The 27,696-nt window shown below is 47.3% G+C and overlaps 1 protein-coding gene across 1 annotated transcript; it reads left to right on the top strand.

Moving 5' to 3' along the window:
* The first annotated feature begins 8,006 nt into the window (after positions 1-8,006).
* LOC123162431 (myb-related protein P-like) lies at positions 8,007-27,044 on the top strand. Its single transcript, XM_044580213.1, has 3 exons — positions 8,007-8,341; positions 8,592-8,721; positions 26,470-27,044. Exons 1-3 carry the CDS (start codon positions 8,209-8,211, stop codon positions 26,741-26,743), a joined length of 537 nt encoding a protein of 178 aa, XP_044436148.1. The 5' UTR covers positions 8,007-8,208; the 3' UTR covers positions 26,744-27,044.
* Positions 27,045-27,696: the final 652 nt, after the last annotated feature.

The following is a 27,696-nucleotide window of genomic DNA, read 5'->3' on the forward strand; positions in this document are numbered from 1 at the left end:
ACCATTCGTCCTAGCTAATGATGTGGCACAGGTTTTCTATGTGAAGGATATGTCTACCAAGCCGAGAAAAAGAAAAGATAAGGAAGCGAATGCATCATACGATGAGCCAAAGCGCCACATAGTTCTTTCTGGTAAGAGAAACATCGTGGGAGTGGATGACAAGACAGACATGTCAGAAGATTATGTAAAGTTTGATGAAATTGCTCCATTCACAGTGAATATTGACCCGAGCATCCAGTTAAATGATGAAGATTTTCCATGGCTACGGCGCAAAGGTACACACGCGAAGAAAAAGTTTCACACCCAAAGATCTGGGATGTGATCGGCTTCACTATCATCACTTTCTTCTGTGTTTCACACCCAGGAGGGAATCTCTGTAATAGTTAGGGTAGTTATGTGTTTTGGCATTGGAAACGCATCTACTGATTTTTTCAGCTAAATGACCCTGAAATTGAAAAGCATTCCAAATGAACTCAGAAAAGGTTGAAAGTTGGCATGGTATCATAATTTCACCCACATAGCATGTGCAAAAAAGTAGAGAGGGTTACCGCAAAAACTAGATGCACTTCGTGTACAAAATGGACAATCTCTTTCGAAGTATCAGGGTTTCGGACGAAAATTCATTTGTTAGAAAGGCATTTCATTTTTTAAATAACCTAAGCATTACCAAATTGAATATAATGATAAAACACACTAATATTAAACATAAGAAAAAAGAATCACTGAAAAATCTATTTTCAACATTAAGTTATTCACAAACTAGTGATTCACACAAATTTCAAATAATTCAAAATTTAAACTATTCAAATTTGAAAACTACCGGCACTAACAGAAAGTTTGTAATTTTTTGTACCTAAAGCAAAAATATTCACAAAGAAACTCTAAATGCAGCAAAAAACAACTAAAAAATAAATAAAGCAAAAAAATAAGAAAATAAAAAAGCCCACCTACTGGGCAAAAGCGGCCTGCATACGGCTAGAAACCCAACCTATAGTTGGGCCAGGATGCAGGCCCGCAAGCCCAGTAGGCCCACGGGCAGAGTAGGAGAGGTAGGCCCAGAAGGCATGCTTTTGAGAGGAGCTCAATGCAGTGCCCGCACCGGGGCTTATAAACTGGTCTTGGCGCTCCTCAACTAGCAAGGTGGGACTAAACTTCTGTGCCCCTCGCCTGGCAGCGTACCGCCTTTAGTACCGGGTCGTGGCATCAACCGGTACTAAAGGGTGGTCTTTAGCACCGGTTGGAGCCACCACCCGGTACTAAAGGGGGTGCGCTTCCCGCCGCTTCGCCTGGCCAAAACAGACCTTTAGTACCGGTTGGTGGCTCCAACCGGTACTAATGGGGGCTCTATATAAGAAAACACTTCAAAAAAATTCGTCAGTTCGTTCTCCCTCTGCTTCTTCTCCTCTGCCCCGTCGCTGCCGCCCCTCGTCGCCTCCCCCGTCGCCGCCCCCGTCGCCGTCCGTCACGGTCCCCTCTGCCTCGCCGTCCCGTCACCTCGCCGTCGCCCGCGCTGTGCGCCCCTCTCCCCAGCCCCTCTCCTCCCTCCAATCGAAGCCGCCCCGCCGCCGGCGCCGTAGGTGCACACGCGCACGCGCGCGCGCGCACACACACACAGGATTCTGTTTTTAGTTTTTTCTGTTTTTTTCTGTTTTTTATACAAATGTTTTAGATGAATTAATTAATTAATTAGATTAATGTCAAATAGTATATATAAATGTTAGAAATTTTAGAAATGTTACTTTTAGCTAGATGAATTAGATTAATTTCAAATTGTTATAGAAATGTTAGTTTTTTTTAGTTTCTTATAATTTTAGTTATAGAAATTTAGAATTTGCATATAAGTCACAATCCAATCACATTAAAAAAATTTACTTTTTGCGGGCATATAGTATTTGTTCTCGACGATGCCCGGCCCGCATCCTCGCCGTCAACCCGTTCGCCACGACGTCCGGCTGACCCATGTCCGGGACTGGGCTCCGCCGGGCTGGCACTGGGAGGTGCTACCTGGAGGGGCGCGCCGCTTGGTGAGGAACCCGACCTCGGGTCCCGTCGTCGACCCTGATCTCCTTTGGTGGCGTTTGCGTGGGCCACATTCGGTGCAGAGGGAGCCGGCCCCGCCGAAGGTGGTGCGTCGTCGTGTCAGGGAGGAGGACGAGCACATCCATCGCTACGTGGCTACTCTGGACGTCAGGTTCTCCAATACCTGGCAGGTTCTTTGGGCAGATGACCGGAGATATGATCCTGTGATGGTTCCTTGTCTTTGGGTGTCCACCGCCCGCGCCCCAGGAACCGCGAGTGGCCTAGATTCTTCTATAGTATTCGATCTTTATTAGCTACCTAGCCAGTGATGTATTCGAGATTATATATTATTCGAGACGATGTATTTGAGAATTATATATTATTCGAGACGATGCATATTATGTACTATATGATTCAGTTTTTCCTTATTGATTGCATCCATGCATTGTAATTTGAATACTAAATTGTTTTATATTTCTTCTGTATTAGTTAAATAAAAGCTATGGCGGACAATACCGGCAGAGAGGGAGAAGAGGCCCTGTTCGAGATCATACGCAGCCCTAACAGGCCAGATGATCTGAATGAAGCAAATGACGGCTCCCAATATCTGAACAATACCGGGGAGGGTGATGATAAGATATTCGATCTCGACGACCGAGCTGATGAAGTCATGAACTATGATTATGATTATGATGACGCAGACAATGATTATGATGACGAATACAATGTTGATCTTGAAATAACAAAGACTACCGGCGAGGTATATTTATATAAGCAGGCATCTAGTGATCATCACATGTTTTTTTATTTGAAGATATATTAACGAATCGATCTTTCTTCTTTCAGCCCTCCGGATCGAGCAAATCTGCTTCTACAGACAGCAGGACAAAGCGCGGCCCGGGCAAAAAGTTGAAGGAGGGTGTAAAGTACAACATCGATTCCATCAAAGCTAGTGGCGAACCCCTCACGCCTAAGAACATTGCGAACAAGTTCGTTCGTCAGTGCGGAGTTCTTGTGAAGGACCAACTCCCGATCTCCATTCAAGAATGGAAAGAGCCAAAAACTAAACGCCCAGATGTTACTTGGGTCGACGACAGAGCAAAACAAAAGCTTTGGGAATCTCTGATGGAACATTTCACCCTACCAGATTATTTCACTGATGCAGATGTGCAGAAAGTCAAGGACGCTGCTCTTAAGAAGATGGCAATTGCATTCAACACCCACAAGAAAACTGTATGGGCCAACTACCTCGCTGCAGAAAGGAAGACTCCAGAATTCAAGGGAACACTGGAGAAGCAAAGAGAACACTGGCCCGCTTTCGTGAAATTCAAGGAATCAGAATTATGTAAGGAACGGTCGAGAAAAAACAAGGCCAATGCCGCAAAAAAGACGCAGTTCCATAGGCTGGGTCCAGGTGGCTACGCGGTGGCAATGCCTAAGTGGGATAAGTCTGAGCAAGAGATGGAGGATGCAGGGGTCACTCCGGTTACTAGGAGCTGGCCCCCCAGGTGCAGAACTTGGTTCTATGCGCATGGGGGGGGGCGTTGGACCCAAAGACAGGCCTGGTTTCGAAGAAGGCAAGTCTAAAATGAGCAGAACAAAAGTTACTTGACGCAATAGAAGCTGCTCGAAAGGGGGTGTTCACGCCCAACAGAGAGAACGACGAGCTTACGCGCGCCCTGGGAAATCCTGAACACCCGGGAAGAACACGAGGCAAGGGCGTTATTCCCTGGTATGAGGGCTTTTCAGAATGGAACGACGACTACAGGACCCGTGCAAGAAAGAAGATGGAGGAGGAGAAGAAGAGGAAGCTGGAGGAGGAGGAGAGGAAGCAGGACGCGGAACGCCTTAAAGGCCTAGAAGCAAGGCACGCGGACTTGGCACTCAAATTCCAGCAGCAGCAGCAGCAGATCGACTCACTTAGCCAGGAAAGGGGGTCTCAGCAGCGGCAGCAGCAAGCGGATGATCATCCAGCATTGGATAGCACCGTCCCATCCATGCCGAGAAGCAGCGTTGGTTCCGCCCCGGGCGACGCACTGCTAGATACATACCCTGTGGATGACATCATAGTGAACACTAACTGTGAGCTACACTTCAAAATGAAGAACATATCCATGAAGGTGGTGGACGCCGTTGCTTTTACAATTACCCCCGAAGCAACCTTCCATTGCGCCCCGATTCCAGCGGGCTATGCTCGTGTCTTGGTTGATTTGGTGGTGGACCCATATTCGGGGCTACAGCTTGACATTCCTGGAGGTGACGACGAGCACACACTGGGAGAGGCCATACATTGTATCATCCTATGGAGAAAGGATTGCATCATCTTTCGAAGTCCACCGACCCGTCTGCCTCCTCCTGAAGTCCGCCACCGTGTCAGCAGACTCCCGCTCCTCCAAGTCCACGAACGCGTGAGCAAACTCCTGCTTCAAGTCCGGCACAGCGTCAGGCCACTCCTCCTGTTTCAAGTCCGACACCGTGTCAGGCCACACCTCCTGCTTCAAGTCCAGCACAACCACCTCCTGCTTCAAGTCCGACACCGTGTCAGGCCAAACCTCCTGCTTCAAGTCCGGCACAGCGTCATGCCACTCCTCCTGCTCCAACTCAGCCACGTCAGCCGTCTCCGCCGCCTCAGCAATCGCAGAAGAGACACGCCGCAGCTATGGTGCGTAGCGGTACGAGTCGAGGTAGTACAGGAAGTACAGGTGGAGACAAGCGATATAAATATGGTCCAAGCAGCCTCGCTCCTCTTCCTCAGAGGCCTTACGACATGACCGAGGAGCAAAACGATGCCATAGTGCGGGCCGAAGTGGACGCCCATTTTGGACCAAAACCGGCACCGCCGCCGAGGGAGAAAGTGCCTGAGGAAAAGATTGACCACTTCATTCGTATGGCTAGACCACCAGCTCCCAAGCCTGTTGACTCAGACTATGAGCGCCAAATCAGGAAGGCACATCGAGCACGACTACAGAAAGAAGCGAGCTCGAGCTCGAGCCAACAAGCAGCTGTCAAAAAATGCGGGAAAACCGTTCCCCAGCTGGGAGAACAGGCGGCGCAATCGATCCCCCCGCTTGTTGTGCCAACAACACATGAGAGTACGCGCGCCCAATATTATTGTGGGCAAACCTTTTACGTTCCCGAGCTGGGCGATGTGGTAATAATCGAGGAGCATATAATGCAGGCTGAAATGCTCAAGATCACTGTTGGACAACTCCTCGATATCGAGCCCATGTCTCCGCTTAGAGAGGAGGAAATAAAACGGAAATATGTCCGGGGCCAACCTTTGGTCGAGCCCGAGGAGGTCAAGAACCTCCCAACGAGAATGTATGAATTGCATGATTGGTACATGAAAATTACCAAGAGTTCCAATCGAGAGTCCCTCATGGTGCAAGTCGAGGAAGATCATTACTTCAATAAGAAAGCTCTGTCCGTTGAGTATTCAGAACTATTTCAGTTATTCAATCAAGATGCACTCGACAAATCTATCGTCAGTTGCTATTGTTTGTAAGTGATTTCTTTCTGTAATTTAAGTCTCAAGCTAGCTCTAGTGCTCATTGATTGATCATTAATTACCTGTAATTATATATCCTCACTATATATTCTTTTCTGTGGTATTATGCAGGATGAAGATGTATGAAATGAAAAAAGCTGGACGCTATGGCATTGGGTTCATTGACCCAAATACCGTTAATGAATACACATGGAAATTGGAATGGTGTAGACAAGATGTAGAGAAAAACATGCTAGAGTTCTTGAAGCGCCTCAATAGCAATGAAGATATACTACTTCCTTAAAACTTCGAGTGAGTCACACTGTCTTGTACTACAAATTCTGTTTTTGCTTACTAGCTAGATGTTAATAAGTGTATAGGGTTTAGGGTTATAGTTGATTAGTGTTATGCACATGCCCATTTAATTTATACATGCAAACGTATGCACATGCAGGTTCCACTGGATCTTGTTAGACATTAAAGTTGACGAAGGAAAAGTTGAAGTACTGGACTCACTACTTTAAAAAGATAGTGACTACAGCATCGTGAAGGGAATAGTCGACAGGTAATTTCAATCATTATTAACTATATCTCGGCCTATTTAGTTCGTCATTTCCTGATATGAACTATTTTTAATAACCACTTTATTAATTTTCTTTGCCGGCGGGCAGGGCTTGGACAAAGTACATCAAGGTGACTCCAGGAAAATGGTGACAAAAGCTATGTTGGTATCGACCCAAGGTAAGTAATTAAGTAGTACTAGCTAGCTAGCTACCATCTCTTTAATTCTTGTTTCAATACCATTAATTAATTAACATGCTTGATTAATTATTATCTGATTAAATTCTATTCTCGTAAAGGCCCAGAAGCAGGCGCCGGGGACTGAAGTGTGTGCATACTACATTTGCGAGAACATTCGCATGATGGCATCCGAAAGGAGCATATCTGATAGACAGGACTGGGTACGTTTGCCAGCACACTATTCACAAATATTACATGATTGTCGATATCTAGTCACACAACTAATACACATGCATATTGATCTCCTTCTTAACAGTTCAAAAAGGTGCGGGACTAGCTCCTACCAACAGAGCGCATACGAGCACTTCAAGAGGAAATAGCGGGATTTTTGCTCGACCAGGTCATAGATCCCAAAGGAGAATACTATTACCCGCTACCGCCCCCATGAACCGCTTGTCATCGTGCTCCGAAGGCACCAATGCAACATGTAGGAGAAATTGTATATATATACATGTGTATGTGTGAATAATTAATGGTGGTTGTGAGACATTCGATTATATATATGATCGGTTCTACGAGAAAATCTATTTATATATATGCATAACATGTACAATATGTAGTATCGTAAAATAATAGCAAATAAAAAAGAATTAAATGGAAAACACAAAATTAATGGAAAAATAAAAATTAAAACCAAACCCCCCAAACATTTAGTACCGGTTGGTGCTACCAACCGGTACTAATGGTCTACCAGCACCCGGGCCTGGCTCGTGCCACGTAGTGGCACTTTAGCGCCGGTTCGTGCCGAACCGGTAGTAGGGGGGGGCTTTAGTCTCCACTCTTTAGTGCCGGTTGCAGAACTGGCACTAAAAGCCCTTACGAACCGGCGCTAAAGCCCGGTTCTACACTAGTGCATGGAACACACCTTTTTATTATGGGATCTTGTGATTTTATTTCTCCAACGAGATTAATGAAATACATGTTTTCCTTACAATATTTTCTTTGTGTACTACGGTGCACTGGCACGCCCGCATACTCATTTCTCATTTCCCGGCGTATGAGAGAAATACACTCCCTTCTTTCCTTCTCCCTGAGTCCCTAGATGTTTTTCTCGTGTCAAACAGTGAAATAACAAACCCGATATTTTAATCCTTATGAGCTGCTTATGTCATCTTTATTGTACATGCTTTTAGCGGTATAGTGGCTTTCATGTACAATGACGCCTTAACTGCGGCCGGCCGGTGTGTGCAGCGATCAATGTGCGCGCGGACAACTTGGTCGCTCGGGAGTCAGTGCAAGGACCGGTGGTGACGCATTGTGCCACAGTTGTTTGTGTCTCCGGCCAAAAATCAAATGGTCGTAAGGCTGGTCACAATGGGCAAAAACATAAGCTAGTAACTTACACACTTTTCTAGACTATATGGGTAGGAACATCTATGTAGTGTCATGCAGCGATGTATTTATTCGGTTATAAACTGATTGTTTCTTGAAGTGTGTGATGTTCCGGTAACTTAGCTAGTTACCACAAGCACATCTCTCTTCATTAAATATGTGCCACATAAGCAAAGTTGTATTGGAGTGTGTGATGTTACTCCTAAGTTTCTCTTCATTGTGACCAGCCTAAAGCACCTCTCTCTTCATTAAATATGTGCCACATAAGCAAAGTTGTATTGGAGTGTGTGATGTTACTCCTAAGTTCCTCCCCGTTATGACCAGCCCGGCCCGGGCCGACGTCTCTTGCTCGCGGTGCTATACTATGGCGCCTTAATTGTCTTGCCGCAGGTGCGTGGCCAAGAAAGAGATCTGGGACCACCGTACCTAGGCTTGGATCAAGCTATAACCCCTTTCTATCCAAGGGTGGAGTAGCTACTAATACCAGAGTACCAAGCCGCCAGATTTGGTTGCTTGATTTGTTGTAAGCTAGGGAGGCACATACACAAGGCGACGATCGAGGGGGATCCATGGGGAGAGCACCGTGTTGCCAGAAGCTGGGGCTGAAGCAGGGAAAGTGGACAGAGGAGGAAGACGACATACTCGCAAGCTACATCGCCCAGCATGGCGAGGGGTCATGGAGGTCGCTGCCCAAGAATGCCGGTAAATATGGCATAAGCTCTGACTACTTTAGCTATTTTTCTTGTTCGCGGCAGACACTTATGTTTAGTTAATTAATTAGCGTGGAGAATACTGTTCACTCTGTCCTAAAATGAGTGTTCAGCTTCAGTATAGTTTTGTACTAAAATTAGTACAATGTTAAGGCAGTTATTTTGAAATCGAAGGAGTACTTGTATGTTAATTTGTTCCTACTTCCGTTGTGCATGTTGTTTACTATACAATATACATACAGGGCTACTGAGGTGTGGTAAGAGCTGCAGGCTGCGGTGGGTCAACTACCTGAGGGACGGGGTGAAGAGGGGCAGCTTCTCTAAGGAGGAGGACGATCTCATCGTCAAGCTCCATGCCACCATTGGCAAAAGGTACGGCTCTGTGGATACGAGTACCAGTATATATTACTCATGTCTTAGTTCACCTTACCTTTTTTATGGAACTTTCGAAGTATTTATCTTTAATCATTGCAGTACTACGAATATAGAAAATAATAAAAAATACATCTGGATTCGTAAATCACCTAGCAAGGACTAAAAGCACACTTTCACTAGTCATTTACAACTGCCACGATGAGGAGAAAAGAAGCGACAATTTTCTGTAGGTGTCTGTTGTTAATTTGCTATAGGTTTAATCATCCGATGATATTATACTCCCTTCGTCTTAAAATAAAAGTCACAACTTTAGTACAAAAGTTGAGACATTTTTGGGACGGAGAGTGTGTGTATTAAACATACGTGTTGTTATTAATGGATCTGTCCACCTCCTTACGTGCTATTGTTTACGGACGTGTTCACCTCCCTAAGAAATTAAGCCTCTAAACTCCTTCCTTCGGAAAAAAAAAATCCTTAGATCTAGCTACGAGTTGCTGTAAGTTGGCCCACCAGGTTTAGTGCAAGGCCCACGTGTTTTAAGTATCCTATAGTGTTTAGGTTAAGGTAAACGTTTGTGGCCGGCGGACCGGCCGAAACTTCGGCCGGTCGCACACAGCGCGTACAGGGCATGGGCCTCGTGCAACAGCTGGCCCACCTGCTCGCCCGACCCCTCTCGATCCCCTTCTCTCGCTCAACGCTTATCTTCTTCCCCTCGATCCCCTTCCCTCTCTCAGCCGCTCCCCGTCTTCCTCGTTCAGATCCCGCTCCCGGCTAGCCCTAGTCCCATGTAAGTCTCCATCTCCAACATCAGCGCCCACAAACACTTCTTCCACTGCCCTGGCTTGCAGATTCCTTCCGCCCCGGCGAGCCGGACTTGGGAAGCTGCGATGGACATGCCGTCCGCGAGCTGCTGCTCACAGTTTCCCTACATTGGAACCGTCCACTAGAGATGCTACAATCATGGCGGCGCGACCTCCTCCCCCCACCGCTGCACCATCACTAGTGCAGAACCGGGCTTTAGCGCCGGTTCGTAAGGATCTTTAGTGCCGGTTCTGCAACCGGCACTAAAGAGTGAAGACTAAAGCCCCCCCCCCCCCTTTACTACCGGTTTGGCACGAACCGGCGCTAAAGTGCCACCACGTGGCACGAGTCAGGCACGGGTGCTGGTAGACCATTAGTACCGGTTGATAGCACCAACCGGTACTAAATGTTTTGGGGGGGGGTTGGTTTTAATTTTTATTTTTCCATTAATTTTGTGTTTTCCATTTAATTCTTTTTTGTTTGCTGGTATTTTACTACACTACATATTGTACACGTTATGCATATATATAAATAGATTTTTTTCGTAGAACCGATCATATATATATATATATATATATATATATATATATATATATATATATATATAATCGAATGTCTCACAACCACCATTAATTATTCACACATACACATGTATATATATACAATTTCTCCTACATGTTGCCTTGGTGCCTTCGGAGCACGATGACAAGTGGTTCATGGGGGCGGTAGCGGGTAATAGTATTCTCCTTTGGGATCTATGACCTGGTCGAGCAAAAATCCCGCTATTTCCTCTTGAAGTGCTCGTATGCGCTCTGTTGATAGGAGCTGGTCCCACACCTTTTTGAACTGTTAAGAAGGAGATCAATATGCATGTGTATTAGTTGTGTGACTAGATATCGACAATTATGTAAGATTTGTGAATAGTGTTCTGGCAAACGTACCCAGTCCTGTCTATCAGATCTGCTCCTTTCGGATGCCATCATGCGAATGTTCTCGCAAATGTAGTATGCACACACTTCAGTCCCCGGCGCCTGCTTCAGGGCCTTAACGAGAATAGAATTTAATTAGATAATAATTAATCAAGCATGTTAATTAATTAATGGTATTGAAATAAGAATTAAAGAGATGGTAGCTAGCTAGCTAGTACTACTTAATTACTTACCTTGGGTCGATACCAACATAGCTTTTGTCGCCATTTTCTGGAGTCACCTTGATGTACTTTGCCCAAGCCCTGCCCGCTGGCAAAGAAAATTAATAAAGGGGTTATTAAAAATAGTTCATATCAGGAAATGACGAACTAAATAGGCCGAGATATAGTTAATAATAATTGAAATTACCTGTCGACTATCCCCTTCACGATGCTATAGTCACCATCTTTTTTAAGTAGTGAGTCCAGTACTTCAACTTTTCCTTCGTCAACTTTAATGTCTAACAAGATCCAATGGAACCTGCATGCGCATACATTTGCATGTATAAATTAAGCGGGCATGTGCATAACACTAATCAACTATAACCCTAAACCCTATACACTTATTAACATCTAGCTAGTAAGCAAAAACAGAATTTGTAGTACAAAACAGTGTGACTCACTCAAAGTTGTAAGGAAGTAGTATATCTTCATTGCTATTGAGGCGCTTCCATTTCAATGTGTATTCATTAACGGTATTTGGGTCAATGAACTTGTGACGCCGCCGATTCAATTGTACACTAATCATGCACGCAAATGTGTACGATCAAGATCAGGGACTCACGGGAAGATATCACAACACAACTCTATAACATAATTAAGTCATACAAGCATCATAATACAAGCCAGGGGCCTCGAGGGCTCGAATACAAGTGCTCGATCATAGACGAGTCAGCGGAAGCAACAATATCTGAGTACAGACATAAAACAAGTTTGCCTTAAGAAGGCTAGCACAAAAGTAGCAACGATCGAAAAGGCAAGGCCTCCTGCTTGGGACCTCCTAACTACTCCTCGAAGCCGAACTCCATGTAGAATCATCCTCGGGATCTCTAGCTCCTGGACTCCAGCATCTGGTTGCGACAACCAGGTATAGAAAGGGGAAAAGAGGGAAAAAAGGAACCGTGAGTACTCATCCAAAGTACTCGCAAGCAAGGAGCTACACTACATATGCATGGGTATATGTGTAAAGGGCCATATCAGTGGACTGAACTGCAGAATGCCAAAATAAGAGGGGGATAGCTAATCCTGTCGAAGACTACGCTTCTGGCCACCTCCATCTTGCAGCATGTAGAAGAGAGTAGATGGTAAGTTCACCAAGTAGCATCGCATAGCATAATCCTACCCGGCGATCCCCTCCTCGTCGCCCTGTTAGAGAGCGATCACCGGGTTGTATCTGGCACTTGGAAGGGTGTGTTTTATTAAGTATCCGTTTCTAGTTGTCATAAGGTCAAGGTACAACTCCGGGTTGTCCTTTTACCGAGGGACACGGCTATTCGAATAGATAAACTTCCAAGTAGGGGTGCACCACATAACCCAACACGCTTGATCCCATTTGGCCGGACACACTTTCCTGGGTCATGCCCGGCCTCGGAAGATCAACACGTCGCAGCCCCACCTAGGCTCAACAGAGAGGTCAGCATGCTGGTCTAAACCCTATGCGCGCAGGGGTCTGGGCCCATCGCCCATTGCACACCTGCACGTTGCATGCGCGGCCGGAAGAAGACCTAGCATAGCAGGCATTCCAGTCCAATCCGGCGCGCGCCGCTCCGTCGCTGACGTCAAGAAGAGCTTCGGCTGATACCACGACGTCGAGTGCCCATAACTGTTCCCGCGTAGTTGGTTAGTGCGTATAGACCAAATGGCCAGACTCAGATCAAATACCAAGATCTCGTTAAGCGTGTTATTTTTAAGTATCCGCGGACACCGACCAGGGCCAGGCCCACCTCTCTCCTAGGTGGTCTCAACCTGCCCTGTCGCTCCGCCACAAAGTAACAGTCGGGGGCCGTCAGGAACCCAGGCCCACCTCTACCGGGATGGAGCCACCTGTCCTTTCAGCCCCCTCATCAGAATCACTTGCGGGTACTCCTTGAGCCAACCCGACTTTAGTCACCACATGTATCATGTATAAAGTATAAAGTATATACCCGTGATCACCTCCCGAAGTGATCACGGCCCAGTAGTATAGCATGGCAGACGGACAAGAGTGTAGGGCCACTGATGGAACACTAGCATCCTATACTAAGCAGTAGGATAGTAGGTAAGGGTAACAACTGTAGCAACAATGACAGGCTATGCATCAGAATAGGATTAACGGAAAGCAGTAACATGCTACACTACTCTAATGCAAGCAGTATAGAGAAGAATAGGCGATATCTGGTGATCAAGGGGGGGGGGGGGCTTGCCTGGTTGCTCTGGCAAGGAAGGTTCGTCAACTCCGTAGTCGAACTGGGGTCGCCGGCAGTCTCGGGGTCTACCGAAAAGAAGTAACGGAGGGGGAACACAATAAATAACAAAGCAAATCAAAGCATCACAAACCGTAACATGGCAATACGCGGTGCTAGGTGTGCCCTAACGCGGTAGTAGGTGATACCGACGAAGGGGGGAAACATTCGGGAAAGTATCCCCGGCGTTTCGCGTTTTCGAACAGATGAACCGGAGGGGGAAAGTTATGTGTTTGCTATGCTAGGGATGTGTGGTGAACGAACGAGCTGCGTATCCGGATTCGTCTCGTCGTTCTGAGCAACTTTCATGTAGAAAGTATTTTCATCCGAGATACGGATTAAAAGACATGATTTTCAAAAGAATTTATTAATTTCTGGAATTTAATTAATTATTTAATTTAATTCGAAACTGGATTTATGACATTAGCATGATGTCATGCTGACATCGGCAGTCAACAGGGGTTGACTGGTCAACCTGACCAGTGGGTCCCACTAGTCAGTGACACATTTTAATTAAACAAATTAATTAACCTAATCAGGATTAATTAGGGATGGGCCCCACTGTGATAGACTGTGTATCTAATCAAATAATTATGGTTAATTAACAGGGTTAATTAGATTAATTAAGTTAATTAATTATCTTAAGTAATTAATTATATTATTATTATTATTCTTTTTTTATCTATTTTGTTCTAGGGCTGGGCCCACTTGTCATTGGCACGGTGGCCTTTGCGGGCGTGTGGGTTACGGGCGCTGGCGCCCAGCCCGATTGGGCTTACACCCAGATCGAAGGCGGGAAGCTGCCGGCCACGGGCACGGCGAGGCCGGCTGCCTGAGGCGGCAGTGGCGAGGCCAGGCGAGGCGAGGCAGCGCGCGGGCGTGTTGGGGTGACCAGGGGAGGCGCAAAGCGAGGGAGGCACGGTGAGCGCTCGGGCGGCTACGAGCGAGCCGCGACGACGAGGATAGGGGCGGGGCGACGATGCAGGGGACGCAGGCGCGGGCGCGGTGACCGCTCGGAGCTCGCGGCCCCGGTCAGGAGCACGGGCGACGGGGACGGGGAGAGAGGGAGGTGCTCACGGGCGGTGTAGGGAAGTGGCAGCGGGCTTGAGGAGGAGGACGGGGACGAGGCCGTCGACGGACAGGACGAGGAGGAGGAGGTTGACGGGGGGCGCAAATCCGGCGAGGGGGTTGCGGTAGAAGAGCTCCGGTGGGGGGGGGAGGGGTTGCCCCGGCGAACGGCGATGGAGAGGCGGGGCGGGGCAGTCCAGCGCGGCGGGGGTGAGGACGACGCAGTCCGGCGGGGATGTCCAGGGCGACGGCGTCGGAGCCGGGCTGGCGTGGTGGCTCCGGCTTCAAGCGGCGGGGCGGCGTCGGGCGTCGAGGGCGCGGCCACGGTCTGCGCGGCGAGGGGAGTCATCAAGGGAGAGGGGACGGGGCAGTGCGGACGGGCGTCGGGGCCGGCTCGGGGCTGCCGAGGTGCAGAGGGGGAGACGAGGCGGCGTCGCCGGCGTCGGGGCCAACCGCCCCGATCCAGATCTGATCGGGGGGGGGGGGCAGAGAGGAGAGGTGGGGGTCGAGGGGATCGTGGGGGGGGGAGTGGGGTTCGTGGGGGAAGTGGTGTTCGTGCGGGAGCAGTGGGGGTGGACCGGGGGTAGGGTTACTGGTCGGGGTGGGGTTAAGGGAAGCGAGGAGGGGCCGGCTGGGCCGGCCTGGTCGGCTGAGCCGACTGGGCCAAGAGCCTAGTGGGGAAGGGGGGCCTTTTGTTTTTTTCTTTTAGTTTTGATTTTTCTTTATTTATTTTATTTCTTTTTCTGTTTTAGCTTAGTTTCCTTTTATTTTTGTTTTAGAAAAATACCAAAATGGCACCTAATTTGATGTTACAAATATGCCACACCCACACTAACTTGCTACCCAAACTAAAATAGTTTCGTAATTATTTAAATTTAAAAGTATTTAGATAATAGTTTTCGCTACTGTTTTATTCATCTAATAGTATTTAAATATTTTATAAAGGTGTGGTTTCTCCACCATAATTACCTATGCATCATTTGGTTCACTCCGAACATTTTTAGTTTTAATACTTGAAAACTTTTATTGTTTGTTTGATTTTGAATTTGAATTTGAATCTGTTTCGAACTAACGCGAGAGTAGTAACAGTAATCGAAGTGACGTGGCATCATTAGCAGAGAATTACTGTAGCTTAATTATCCGGGCGTCATAGAACCCAATGCCATAGCATCCAGCTTTTTTCATTTCATACATCTTCATCCTGCATAATACCACAGAAAAGAATATATAGTGAGGATATATAATTACAAGTAATTAATGATCAATCAATGAGCACTAGAGCTAGCTTGAGACTTAAATTACAGAAAGAAATCACTTACAGACAGTAGCAACTGACGATAGATTTGTCGAGTGCATCTTGATTGAATAACTGAAATAGTTCTAAATACTCAACGGACAGAGCTTTCTTATTGAAGTACTGATCTTCCTCGACTTGCACCATGAGGGACTCTCGATCGGAAATCTTGGTAATTTTCATGTATCAATCATGCAATTCATACATTCTCGTTGGGAGGTTCTTGACCTCCTCGGGCTCGACCAAAGGTTGGCCCCGGACATATTTCCGTTTTATTTCCTCCTCTCTAAGCGGAGACATGGGCTCGATATCGAGGAGTTGTCCAACAGTGATCTTGAGCATTTCAGCCTGCATTATATGCTCCTCGGTTATTACCACATCGCCCAGCTCAGGAACGTAAACGGTTTGCCCACAATAATATTGGGCGCGCGTACTCTCATGTGTTGTTGGCACAACAAGCGGGTGGGGGGGGGGTCGATTGCGCCGCCTGTTCTCCCAGCTGGGGAACGGTTTTCCCGCATTTTTGACAGCGGCTTGTTAGCTCGAGCTCGAGCTCGCTTCTTTCTGTAGTCATGCTCAATGTGCCTTCCTGATTTGGCGCTCATAGTCTGAGTCAACAAGCTTGGGAGCTGGTGGTCTAGCCATACAAATGAAATGGTCAATCTTTTCCTCAGGCACTTTCTCCCTCGGCGGCGGTGCCGGTTTCGGTCCAAAATGGGCGTCCACTTCGGCCCGCACTATTACATCGTTTTGCTCCTCGGTCATGTCGTAAGGCCTCTGAGGAAGAGGAGCGAGGCTGCTTGGACCATATTTATATCGCTTGTCTCCGCCTGTACTTCCTGTACTACCTCGACTCGTACCGCTACGCACCATAGCTGCGGCGTGTCTCTTCTGCGATTGCTTAGGCGGCGGAGACGGCTGACGTGGCTTAGTTGGAGCAGGAGGAGTGGCCTAACGCTGTGCCGAACTTGAAGCAGGAGGTGTGGCCTGACACGGTGTCAGACTTGGATTAGGAGGTGTGGCCTGACGCTGTGCCGGACTTGAAGTAGGAGGTGTGGCCTGACACGGTGTCGGACTTCAAACAGGAGGAGTGGCCTGACGCTGTGCCGGACTGGAAGCAGGAGTCTGCTAACGCGTTCGTGGACATGGAGGAGCGGGAGTCTGCTGACACGGTGGCGGACTTCGAGGAGGAGTCGGCAGACGCGGTGTCAGTGGACTTCGAAAGATGATGCAATCCTTTCTCAATAGGATGATAGGATGTATGGCCTCTCCCAGTGTGTACTCGTCGTCACCTCCAGGAATGTCAAGCTCTAGCCTCGAATATGCATCCACCACCTCATCAACCAAGACATGAGCATAGCCCGCTAGAATCGGGGCGCAATGGAAGGTTGCTTCTGGGGTAATTGTAAAAGCAACGGCGTCCGCCACCTTCATGGATATGTTCTTCATTTTGAAGTGTAGCTCACAGTTAGTGTTCTCTATGATGTCATCCACAGGGTATGTATCCAGCAGTGCGTCGCCCGGGGCGGACCCAACGCTGCTTCTCGGCATGGATGGGACGGTGCTATCCAATGCTGGATGATCATCCGCTTGCTGCTGCCGCTGCTGAGACCCCCTTTCCTGGCTAAGTGAGTCGATCTGCTGCTGCTGCTGCTGGAATTTGAGTGCCAAGTCCGCGTGCCTTGCTTCTAGGCCTTGAAGGCGTTCCGCGTCCTGCTTCCTCTGCTCCTCCTCCAGCTTCCTCTTCTTCTCCTCCTCCATCTTCTTTCTTGCACGGGTCCTGTAGTCGTCGTTCCATTCCGAAAAGCCCTCATACCAGGGAATAACGCCCTTGCCTCGTGTTCTTCCCGGGTGTTCAGGATTTCCCAGGGCGCGCGTAAGCTCGTCGTTCTCTCTGTTGGGCGTGAACACCCCTTTCGAGCATCTTCTATTGCGTCAAGTAACTTTTGTTCTGCTCCTTTTAGACTTGCCTTCTTCGAAACCAGGCCTGTCTTCGGGTCCAACGCCCCCCATGCGCATAGAACCAAGTTCTGCACCTGGGGGGCCAGCTCCTAGTAACCGGAGTGACCCCTGCATCCTCCATCTCTTGCTCAGACTTATCCCACTTAGGCATTGCCACCGCGTAGCCACCTGGACCCAGCCTATGGAACTGCGTCTTTTTTGCGGCATTGGCCTTGTTTTTTCTCGACCGTTCCTTAGATAATTCTGATTCCTTGAATTTCACGAAAGCGGGCCAGTGTTCTCTTTGCTTCTCCAGTGTTCCCTTGAATTCTGGAGTCTTCCTTTCTGCAGCGAGGTAGTTGGCCCATACAGTTTTCTTGTGGGTGTTGAATGCAATTGCCATCTTCTTAAGAGCAGCGTCCTTGACTTTCTGCACATCTGCATCAGTGAAATAATCTGGTAGGGTGAAATGTTCCATCAGAGATTCCCAAAGCTTTTGTTTTGCTCTGTCGTCGACCCAAGTAACATCTGGGCGTTTAGTTTTTGGCTCTTTCCATTCTTGAATGGAGATCGGGAGTTGGTCCTTCACAAGAACTCCGCACTGACGAACGAACTTGTTCGCAATGTTCTTAGGCGTGAGGGGTTCGCCACTAGCTTTGATGGAATCGATGTTGTACTTTACACCCTCCTTCAACTTTTTGCCCGGGCCGCGCTTTGTCCTGCTGTCTGTAGAAGCAGATTTGCTCGATCCGGAGGGCTGAAAGAAGAAAGATCGATTCGTTAATATATCTTCAAATAAAAAAACATGTGATGATCACTAGATGCCTGCTTATATAAATATACCTCGCCGGTAGTCTTTGTTATTTCAAGATCAACATTGTATTCGTCATCATAATCATTGTCTGCGTCATCATAATCATAATCATAGTTCATGACTTCATCAGCTCGGTCGTCGAGATCGAATATCTTATCATCACCCTCCCCGGTATTGTTCAGATATTGGGAGCCGTCATTTGCTTCATTCAGATCATCTGGCCTGTTAGGGCTGCGTATGATCTCGAACAGGGCCTCTTCTCCCTCTCTGCCGGTATTGTCCGCCATAGCTTTTATTTAACTAATACAGAAGAAATATAAAACAATTTAGTATTCAAATTACAATGCATGGATGCAATCAATAAGGAAAAACTGAATCATATAGTACATAATATGCATCGTCTCGAATAATATATAATCTCGAATACATCGTCTCGAATAATATATAATCTCGAATACATCACTGGCTAGGTAGCTAATAAAGATCGAATACTATAGAAGAATCTAGGCCACTCGTGGTTCCTGGGGCGCGGGCGGTGGACACCCAAAGACAAGGAACCATCATAGGATCATATCTCCGGTCATCTGCCCAAAGAACCTGCCAGGTATTGGAGAACCTGACATCCATAGTAGCCATGTAGCGATGGACGTGCTCGTCCTCCTCCCTGACACGACGATGCACCACCTCCGGCGGGGCCGACTCCATCTGCACCGAGTGTGGCCCACGCGAACGCCACCAAAGGAGATCAGGGTCGACGACGGGACCCGAGGCCAGGTTCCTCACCAAGCGGCGCACTCCTCCAGGTAGCACCTCCCAGTTCCAGCCCGGCGGAGCCCAATCCCGGACATGGGTCAGCCGGACGTCGTCGCGAACGGGTCGACGGCGAGGATGCGGGCCGGGCATCGTCGAGAACAAACACTATATGCCCGCAAAAAGTAACATTTTTTAAATGATTGGATTGTGATAACTAAAATTCTATATGCAAATTCTAACAATTTGACATTAATCTAATTCATCTAACTAAAACTAATTCTAAATTTCTAACATTTATATATATATAACTAACATTTCTATAACAATTCTAATATTTCTATAACTAAAAAACAGAAAAATTGCTAACATTTCTATAAATATTTCTATAACTTAAAAACAGAAAAATTTATAACATTTCTATATAACTAACATTTCTAATATTTCTATAACTAAAAAACAGAAAAATTTCTATAACTAAAAAACGAAAAAAACAATGTGTGTGTGTGTGGACATGGCGGCCGGGGCAGGAGCTCACCGGCGAGGCGAGGCGACGGGGACGACGACGGGCGGCTACGACGGGGATGGCGACGACGGGGATGGGTACGGGGCGGTGACAACGGGGACGGGGACGAGCCGGGCGGGGACGACGGGATGACGGGGCGGGGCGCGGCGACGACGGGGACGGGGACCGGGCGGCGACGGGGACGGCCGGGGCGGCGACGACGGGGACGGGGCGGCGACGGGGGCGTCGACGAGGGGTGGCGACGAGGGCGGCGACGGCGGGCGGCGGGCGACGGGGCAGAGGAGAAGAAGCAGATGAAAAACTGAATTTTTTGAAGTGTTTTCTTATATAGGATGGGCGTTTATTACCGGTTGGAGCGACCAACCGGTACTAAAGGTCAATTTTGGCCAGGCCAAGCGGCGGGAAGCACCCACCTTTAGTACCGGGTGGTGGCTCCAACCGGTACTAAAGACCCTCCCTTTAATACCGGTTTGAGCCACCACCCGGTACTAAAGGGGGTGCGCTGGCGCAGGTGCGGTGCGTCATGCTTAGTCCCACCTCGCTAGCCGAGGGGCATCCGCACTGGTTTATAAGCCCCAGTGCGGTAGCTCTCTCGAGCTCCTCTCCAATGCAGGCCTACTGGGCTAAATGTTCTGTGCTGCCCTGTGGTCCTACTGGGCCTTTGCGGGCCTGCATCCTGGCCCAACAACAGGTTGGGTTTCTAGTCGTATGCAGGCCGCTGTGGCGCAGTAGGCGGGCTTTTTTTTTATTTTTTGCTTTATTTATTTTTGTTTTATTTATTTTTGAGTTGTTTTTTGCTGTATTTAGAGTTTCTTTGTGAATATTTTTGCTTTAGGTACAAAAAATTACAAACTTTCTATTAGTGCCGGTAGTTTACAAATTTGAATAGTTTACATTTTGAATTATTTGAAATTTGTGTGAATCACTAGTTTGTGAATAACTTAACTTTGAAAATAGATTTTTCAGTGATTCTTTTTTCTTATGTTTAATATTAGTGTGTTTTATCATTATATTCAATTTGGTAATGCTTAGGTTATTTAAAAAATGAAATGCCTTTGTAACGGATGAGTTTTCGTCCGAAACCCTGATACTTCGAAAGAGATTGTCCATTTTGTACACGAAGTGCATCCAGTTTTTGCGGTAACCCTCTCTACTTTTTTGCACATGCTATGTGGGTGAAATTATGATACCATGCCAACTTTCAACCTTTTCTGAGTTCATTTGAAATGCTTTTCAATTTCAGGGTCATTTAGCTGAAAAAATCAGTAAATGCATGAAAGAATTTGTTTGCACATAAAATTTCTTCGCGTTTCAAATGCCAAAACACATAACTACCCTAACTATTACAGAGATTCCCTCCTGGGTGTGAAACACAGAAGAAAGTGATGATAGTGAAGCCGATCACATCCCAGATCTTTGGGTGTGAAACTTTTTCTTCGCGTGTGTCCCTTTGCGCCGTAGCCATGGAAAATCTTCATCATTTAACTGGATGCTCGGGTCAATATTCACTGTGAATGGAGCAATTTCATCAAACTTTTCATAATCTTCTGACATGTCTGTCTTGTCATCCACTCCCACGATGTTTCTCTTCCCAGAAAGAACTATGTGGCGCTTTGGCTCATCGTATGATGCATTCGCTTCCTTATCTTTTCTTTTTCTCGGCTTGGTAGACATATCCTTCACATAGAAAACCTGTGCCACATCATTAGCTAGGACGAATGGTTCGTCTGCATACGCAAGATTGTTGAGATCCACTGTTGTCATTCCATACTGCGGGTCTTCCGTTACCCCGCCTCGTGTCATATTGACCCATTTGCACCGAAACAAAGGGACCTTCAAACCACGTCCATAGTCAAGTTCCCATATCTCCTCTATGTAACCATAATATGTTTCCTTTCCCGTCTTGGTTGTTGCATCAAAGCGGACACCACTGTTTTGGTTGGTGCTCTTCTTATCTTGGGCGATCGTGTAAAATGTATTACCATTTATCTCGTACCCTTTGAAAGTCATTATATTCGAAGATGGTAACTGGGACAGCGAGTACAGGTCATCTTCAATAGAGGCGTCATGCATGGTACGTGTCTGCAACCAGCCGGCGAAACTCCTGGTTTGTTCACGTGTAATCCAGTCATCAGACCGCTCCGGGTGTTTGGAGCGTAGAAAATTCTTGTGTTCGTCCATATACGGAGCCACCAAGGCGGAATTCTGTAGAACTGTGTAGTGTGCTTCAGTGAGAGAATGTCCGTCCATACATATTTTTTGATTCCCTCCTAGCGTGCCTTTTCCATCCAGTCTGCCCTTATGCCGCGATTCAGGAACACCAATCGGCTTAAGGTCAGGAATAAAGTCAATACAAAACTCAATGACCTCCTCATTTTCATGGCCCTTGGAGATGCTTCCTTCTGGCCTAGCACGGTTATGAACATATTTCTTTAAGACTCCCATGAACCTCTCAAAGGGGAACATATTGTGTAGAAATACAGGACCCAAAACGTTAATCTCTTCGCGTAGGTGAACTAGGACGTGCGTCATGATGTTGAAGAAGGATGGTGGGAACACCAACTCGAAACTGACAAGACATTGCACCAAATCATTCTCTAACCTTGGTATGATTTCTGGATCAATTACCTTGTGAGAGATTGCATTGAGGAATGCACATAGCTTCACAATGGCTAATCGAACGTTATCCGGTAGAAGCCCCCTCAATGCAACCGGAAGCAGTTGCATCATAATCACGTGGCAGCCATGAGACTTTAGGTTCTGGAACTTTTTCTCTGCCATGTTTATTATTCCCTTTATATTCGACGAGAAGCCAGACGGTACCTTAATACTGAGCAGACATTCAAAGAAGATGTCCTTCTCTTCTTTGGTAAGAGCGTAGCTGGCATGACCCTGATGTATGCCGTCTTTTCCATGCATACGTTGCTGGTCCTCCCGTGCCTCAGGTGTATCTTTTGTCTTCCCATACACGCCCAAGAAGCCAAGCAGGGTCACGCAAAGATTCTTCGTCACGTGCATCACGTCGATTGCAGAGCGGACCTCTAGGTCTTTCCAATAGGGCAGGTCCCAAAATATTGATTTCTTCTTCCACATGGGTGCACGTCCGTCAGCGTCATTCAGAACAGGTTGTCCACCAGGACCCTTTCCAAAGACTACCTTCAAATCCTTGACCATATCATGTACATCAGCACCAGTACGGTGGCGAGGCTTCATCCGGTGATCCGCCTTACCTTTGAAATGCTTGCCTTTCTTTCTTACGGGATGCCTGCTCGGAAGAAATCGACGATGTCCCAGGTACACATTCTTCCTACAATTGTCCAAGTATATACTATCGGTATCATCCAAACAGTGCGTGCATGCATGGTATCCCTTGTTTGTCTGTCCTGACAGGTTACTGAGAGCAGGCCAATCATTGCTGGTCACGAACAGCAAGTCCTTTAGGTCAAATTCTTCCCCCATGTGCTCATCCCATGCACGTACACCTGTTCCGTTCCACAGCTGCAAGAGTTCTTCAACTAATGGCCTTAGGTACACATCAATGTCGTTGCCGGGTTGCTTAGGGCCTTGGATGAGCACTGGCATCATAATGAACTTCCACTTCATGCACTACCAAGGAGGAAGGTTACACAAACATAGAGTCACAGGCCAGGTGCTATGGTTGCTGCTCTGCTCCCCAAAAGGATTAATGCCATCTGCGCTTAGACCAAACCATACGTTCCTTGCGTCATCTGCAAACTCCTTCCCGTACTTTCTATCGATTTTTCTCCACTGCGACCCGTCAGCGGGTACTCTCATCTTTCCGTCTTTCTTACGGTCTTCTCTGTGCCATCGCCTCGCCTTGGCATGCTCTTTGTTTTGGAACAAACGTTTCAACCGTGGTATTATAGGAGCATACCACATCACCTTGGCAGGAATCTTCTTCCTGGGGCGCTCGCCCTCGACATCACCAGGGTCATCGCGCCTGATCTTATAGCGCAATGCACCGCATACCGGGCAAGTGTTCAAATCCTCGTACTCACCGCGGTAGAGGATGCAGTCATTAGGGCATGCATGTATCTTCTGCACCTCTAACCCTAGAGGGCAGACAACCTTCTTTGCTTCGTACGTACTCTCGGGCAATTCGTTGTCCTTTGGAAGCATATTCTTTATTATTACCAGCAACTTTCCAAATCCCTTGTCAGATACACCATTCTCTGCCTTCCATTGCAGCAATTCCAGTGTGGTGCCCAACTTTTTCTTGTCAGCTTCGCAATTCGGGTACAACAATTTCTTATGATCCTCTAACATGCGCTGCAACTTCTTCTTCTCCAAATCACTTGCGCAGTTTCTCTTTGCATCGGCAATGGCCCGACCTAGATCATCAGCGGGCTCATCTGATGCCTGTTCTTTAGCTTCTTCCCGCATTGCCGACTCAGCTTTTTCCCCCCATTGTTGTATCATCGTATTCAGGGAACCCATGGCCAGGATAGCTGTCGTCGTCCTCTTCTTCTTCATTATCTTCCATCATAACCCCTCTTTCTCCGTGCTTGGTCCAAACATTAAGTGGGGCATGACACCGGACTTAAACAGGTGCACGTGAATGGTTCTTGACGTAGAGTAATTGTGATCATTCTTACAGACTAAACACGGACAAGGCATAAAACCATCCGCCCGCTTGTTTGCCTCAGCCGCAAGCAGAAAAGTTTGCACGCCATTAATGAACTCGGGAGAGCATCGGTCATAGTACATCCATTGTCGGCTCATCTTCATTACACAACACCGAAAAGACCAAATTAATACAAGTTCATACATAAAGTTCATACAAGACTTAAATGCAACAAACAAATAACTCTCTAACTAAAGAATTTAAATGCAACAACAAATGCGATCAAGATCGCAACTAAGGTTACAATTGATCCAACAGCATAATGATACCAAGCCTCACTATCAATGGCATATTTTCTAATCTTTCTAATCTTCAAGCGCATTTTCTCCATCTTGATCTTGTGATCATCGACGACATCGGCAACATGCAACTCCAATTCCATCTTCTCCCCCTCATTTCTTTTGAATTTTTCTTTCAAATACTCGTTTTCTCTTTCAACTAAATTTAACCTCTCGACAATAGGGTCGGTTGGAATTTCTAGTTCACAAACCTCCTAGACAAAAATATCTATATCAACTTGATGGGCATAATTTGTCATAAACATGAAATGCAACAACTAGTTTTAAAAGAGAATATACCACATCCGAATCATAACAAGGACGAGGGCCGACGGGGACGGATATCAAAACCATGGCACTATGTATAACAAACAACGTACGGGTAAGATAATTATACGAGTAACTATATATCCAAATCACACAAATATCAATTTGGTAATGTAAAACATTTATGAACAAGAGGCTCACCACAAGGTGGTGCCGGCGACGGAACAGTGCGGGCGATCGACTGTGGTTACGACGGAGATTTAGAAGGCATTAAGTAAACCACACCTACATATGCAAACTAAGTGTTATTTTTGACCTCAAATTGCATATAAATCAAATACTAGCACATATATTTCCTCCCAAATTACTAAACTCATAGATTAATCACTATACAAAGAATTGCAAGAGCTAATCTAGCAATGAGAGATGAAAGGACAAAGTTGCTAACCTTTGTGATCATTTGAATGGATGGGGGCCTTCAAATCTTGACAAATTTTGGGCAAAATGTGTGGTGAGCTCGAGAGGAAGAGGGGAAGAACAGAGAGGAGAGGGGAAAGGGGAAGAACAGAGCGAGCTTGGGTGAACGAAGGGTTTATGTAGGACGACCTTTAGTACCGGTTCGTGCCACGAACCGGTACTAAAGGTGCTGGAGGGGCCGCGGACTGACAACATCCTGCCACCACTCACTTTAGTACCGGTCCGTGGCACGAACCGGTGCTAAAGGTCGGCCACGAACCGGTACTAATGAAAGCGGCCGGCTAGCCGTTGGAACCGGCACTAATGCACACATTAGTGCCGGCTCAAAAGCAAACCGGCACTAATGTGCTTGACATTTGACGCTTTTTCTACTAGTGCATGTCCCCCCAAAACAAACCTGGAAGCATTTATTCTTTGCTTCTCCATTGATGCTGCAACCGAGTACCCAAAAAGCTACAACCCTTTGATCAAAAGCTTCAACCTGTGGCATATAAAGTTTCAACCGGACACCATGCACTGAAAAAAGCTACATTCATTCATATGAAAGCTGCAACCGCAGTTTGAAAAAGCTTCAACCTGCTTCTGTAGACAGCTTCGACCGGCTGAAAGCTTCGACCCATCAGAAAAGCTGCAACCCCCCGTTGAAGGTTCTCGAACCGTTGTGCAGAAAAGTTGCAACCCCCAAGTCAATGGTGGGGATGGGAAGCAAAATAATGAGGCAACCGACGACAAGAACTTTGCTGGAAACAGCCTAGGTTTTTGCTACAACCATCGCTATTTTTTGCTACTACCGGCGACGGTTTGCTACATCTATCATGGCTGAGCTGCGACGTACTACGCGGTGGCTTTTTTTTTTTTGCAACCATCCTCGGATTTTGCTACTGCCGGTGTGGGATTTTGCTACATCCATCCATGGCGGAGTCGCGAGCAGCGACGGCGGTGACGACGACGAATTGCTGCAACCATCGTTCGTTTTTGCTACGACCGGCACCGGAGTTGCAATGGACGATAAGCGCGGGTGGCCAAGGATGCGACACCGAGCACGAGGCCGAGGACGAGCGCGGGCGGCGATGGATACGGAGGCGAGCGCGGGTTGCCGGCGAGCACGAGGCCACGGACGAACGCGCGTGGCTCGAGTGGGGACCCGCGACGATGATCGCCGGTGAGGATGGGGACCGGCGACGAGGATGGCCACTGGAGGGGAGAGGAGGTGCGCACCGAGCGGGAGATGCGATTCCAGCGAGAGGAAGAAAAAGCTGTGGGGCAAACCGTTTTTTCCCGCCAGATCCAATAGCCCACGCGACTCAAATCCAACGGCTCCGACGCAACCGGCCGAACACTGAACTTTCATGGCTCCGCTCTACCCCTTGTCATCGCATTGCTCTCAACAGTAGTAAATTGTTGCTTTCACGTGTAGACATCCCCCGTTTGCATTTAGCCATGAAACTAAATATCTCATGTTAAACTTACTGACAGGTGGTCACTGATTGCCAGCCACCTGCCAGGGCGGACCGACAACGAGATCAAGAACTACTGGAAGTCGCATCTGAGCCGGCAGTTCCACGGCTTATGGCGGATGTACACCGAGAGCAACATCACCAAAACCGTTGACATGAACAAGCTTTTCGCCACTCGGAAACGGCGAGGCGGCCGGGCGCCCGGCCAGTCGCCAAGGAGCAACATGAAGAAGCAGCCTGTGCCTGGGCCCACCAAGGCGCAGGACGGCTCTAGCCCAATTGGCGCTACATAATCAGCATCTAGCGTACCTCAGGGTGACCCAGACCAGGACAAGGCCACAAACAACATCATTGTCAGCAACACTTCTGGTGAGAACTGTATCAAGGACGGGATATGGCCAGGGCCGGTCCTGAGTTTTTAGGGGTCCGGGGCGAAAGTAAAGCTCAGGGACAGCTCGGGGCCCTTAGTATATATTTTGTGTGCGGATATAGGGGCCATAATATAAGCAACACAACAATTATAGTAGTATTGCGGTCTGTATTTTTTTATAATAAATCTAAAAGCAAGATTGATACTATGATATATAGTTTATACACACAATGCTGAAAATAAACAAATTTGCATGAAAAGTTTGACAGTAAAAGCCATGCATCATGTTGACCAAGATAAATTACTTAATTAGCAATAAACAAAGTGATAATGATCACCTATTAAAATGGCCGGAGAAAGGAAATTGCGTCAGCCAAATTTGCATCAAAATTTTAGCCTAAATCAGCATGATCTCCTGCAATCGCTGGTGATCTCCCGCGATTTTGGCATGCATGCAAATCATCGCAGGGCAACTTTTCAGCGGCGATTGTGCCGCAATGCGGCCGTTTCTGCTGCGGTTTAAAATCATGAATATGATAATACCTTGGATCGGTTGAATCGCTGCTGGTTATTGTTTGATCCGGCGCATGGCGATGACACGATCTGTATATGCGTCTGCGGCATGCGCTCGGCGATGTGCATGAGCGTGTGCGTGCTGGGTGATGGCGCAATCTGGCGCTGGCCTGGAGTAAAGATGGAAGAGCAGAGTTCATCCATGAAACAGCGACTCGCGTTCACGTCCAGAGATGATGATCGTGGCTGGGGGATACTCGAAGACGTGAACTCACAATCGGATCTCGGAATTAGATGGGAATTAGGAAACTGGACAGGCGTCACGCAATCAACTCGTACGAGCCTATGACCACAGGGGCCCTC

This window comes from Triticum aestivum, chromosome 1D (assembly GCF_018294505.1).
Source record: "Triticum aestivum cultivar Chinese Spring chromosome 1D, IWGSC CS RefSeq v2.1, whole genome shotgun sequence".
Lineage (NCBI taxonomy): Eukaryota > Viridiplantae > Streptophyta > Magnoliopsida > Poales > Poaceae > Triticum > Triticum aestivum.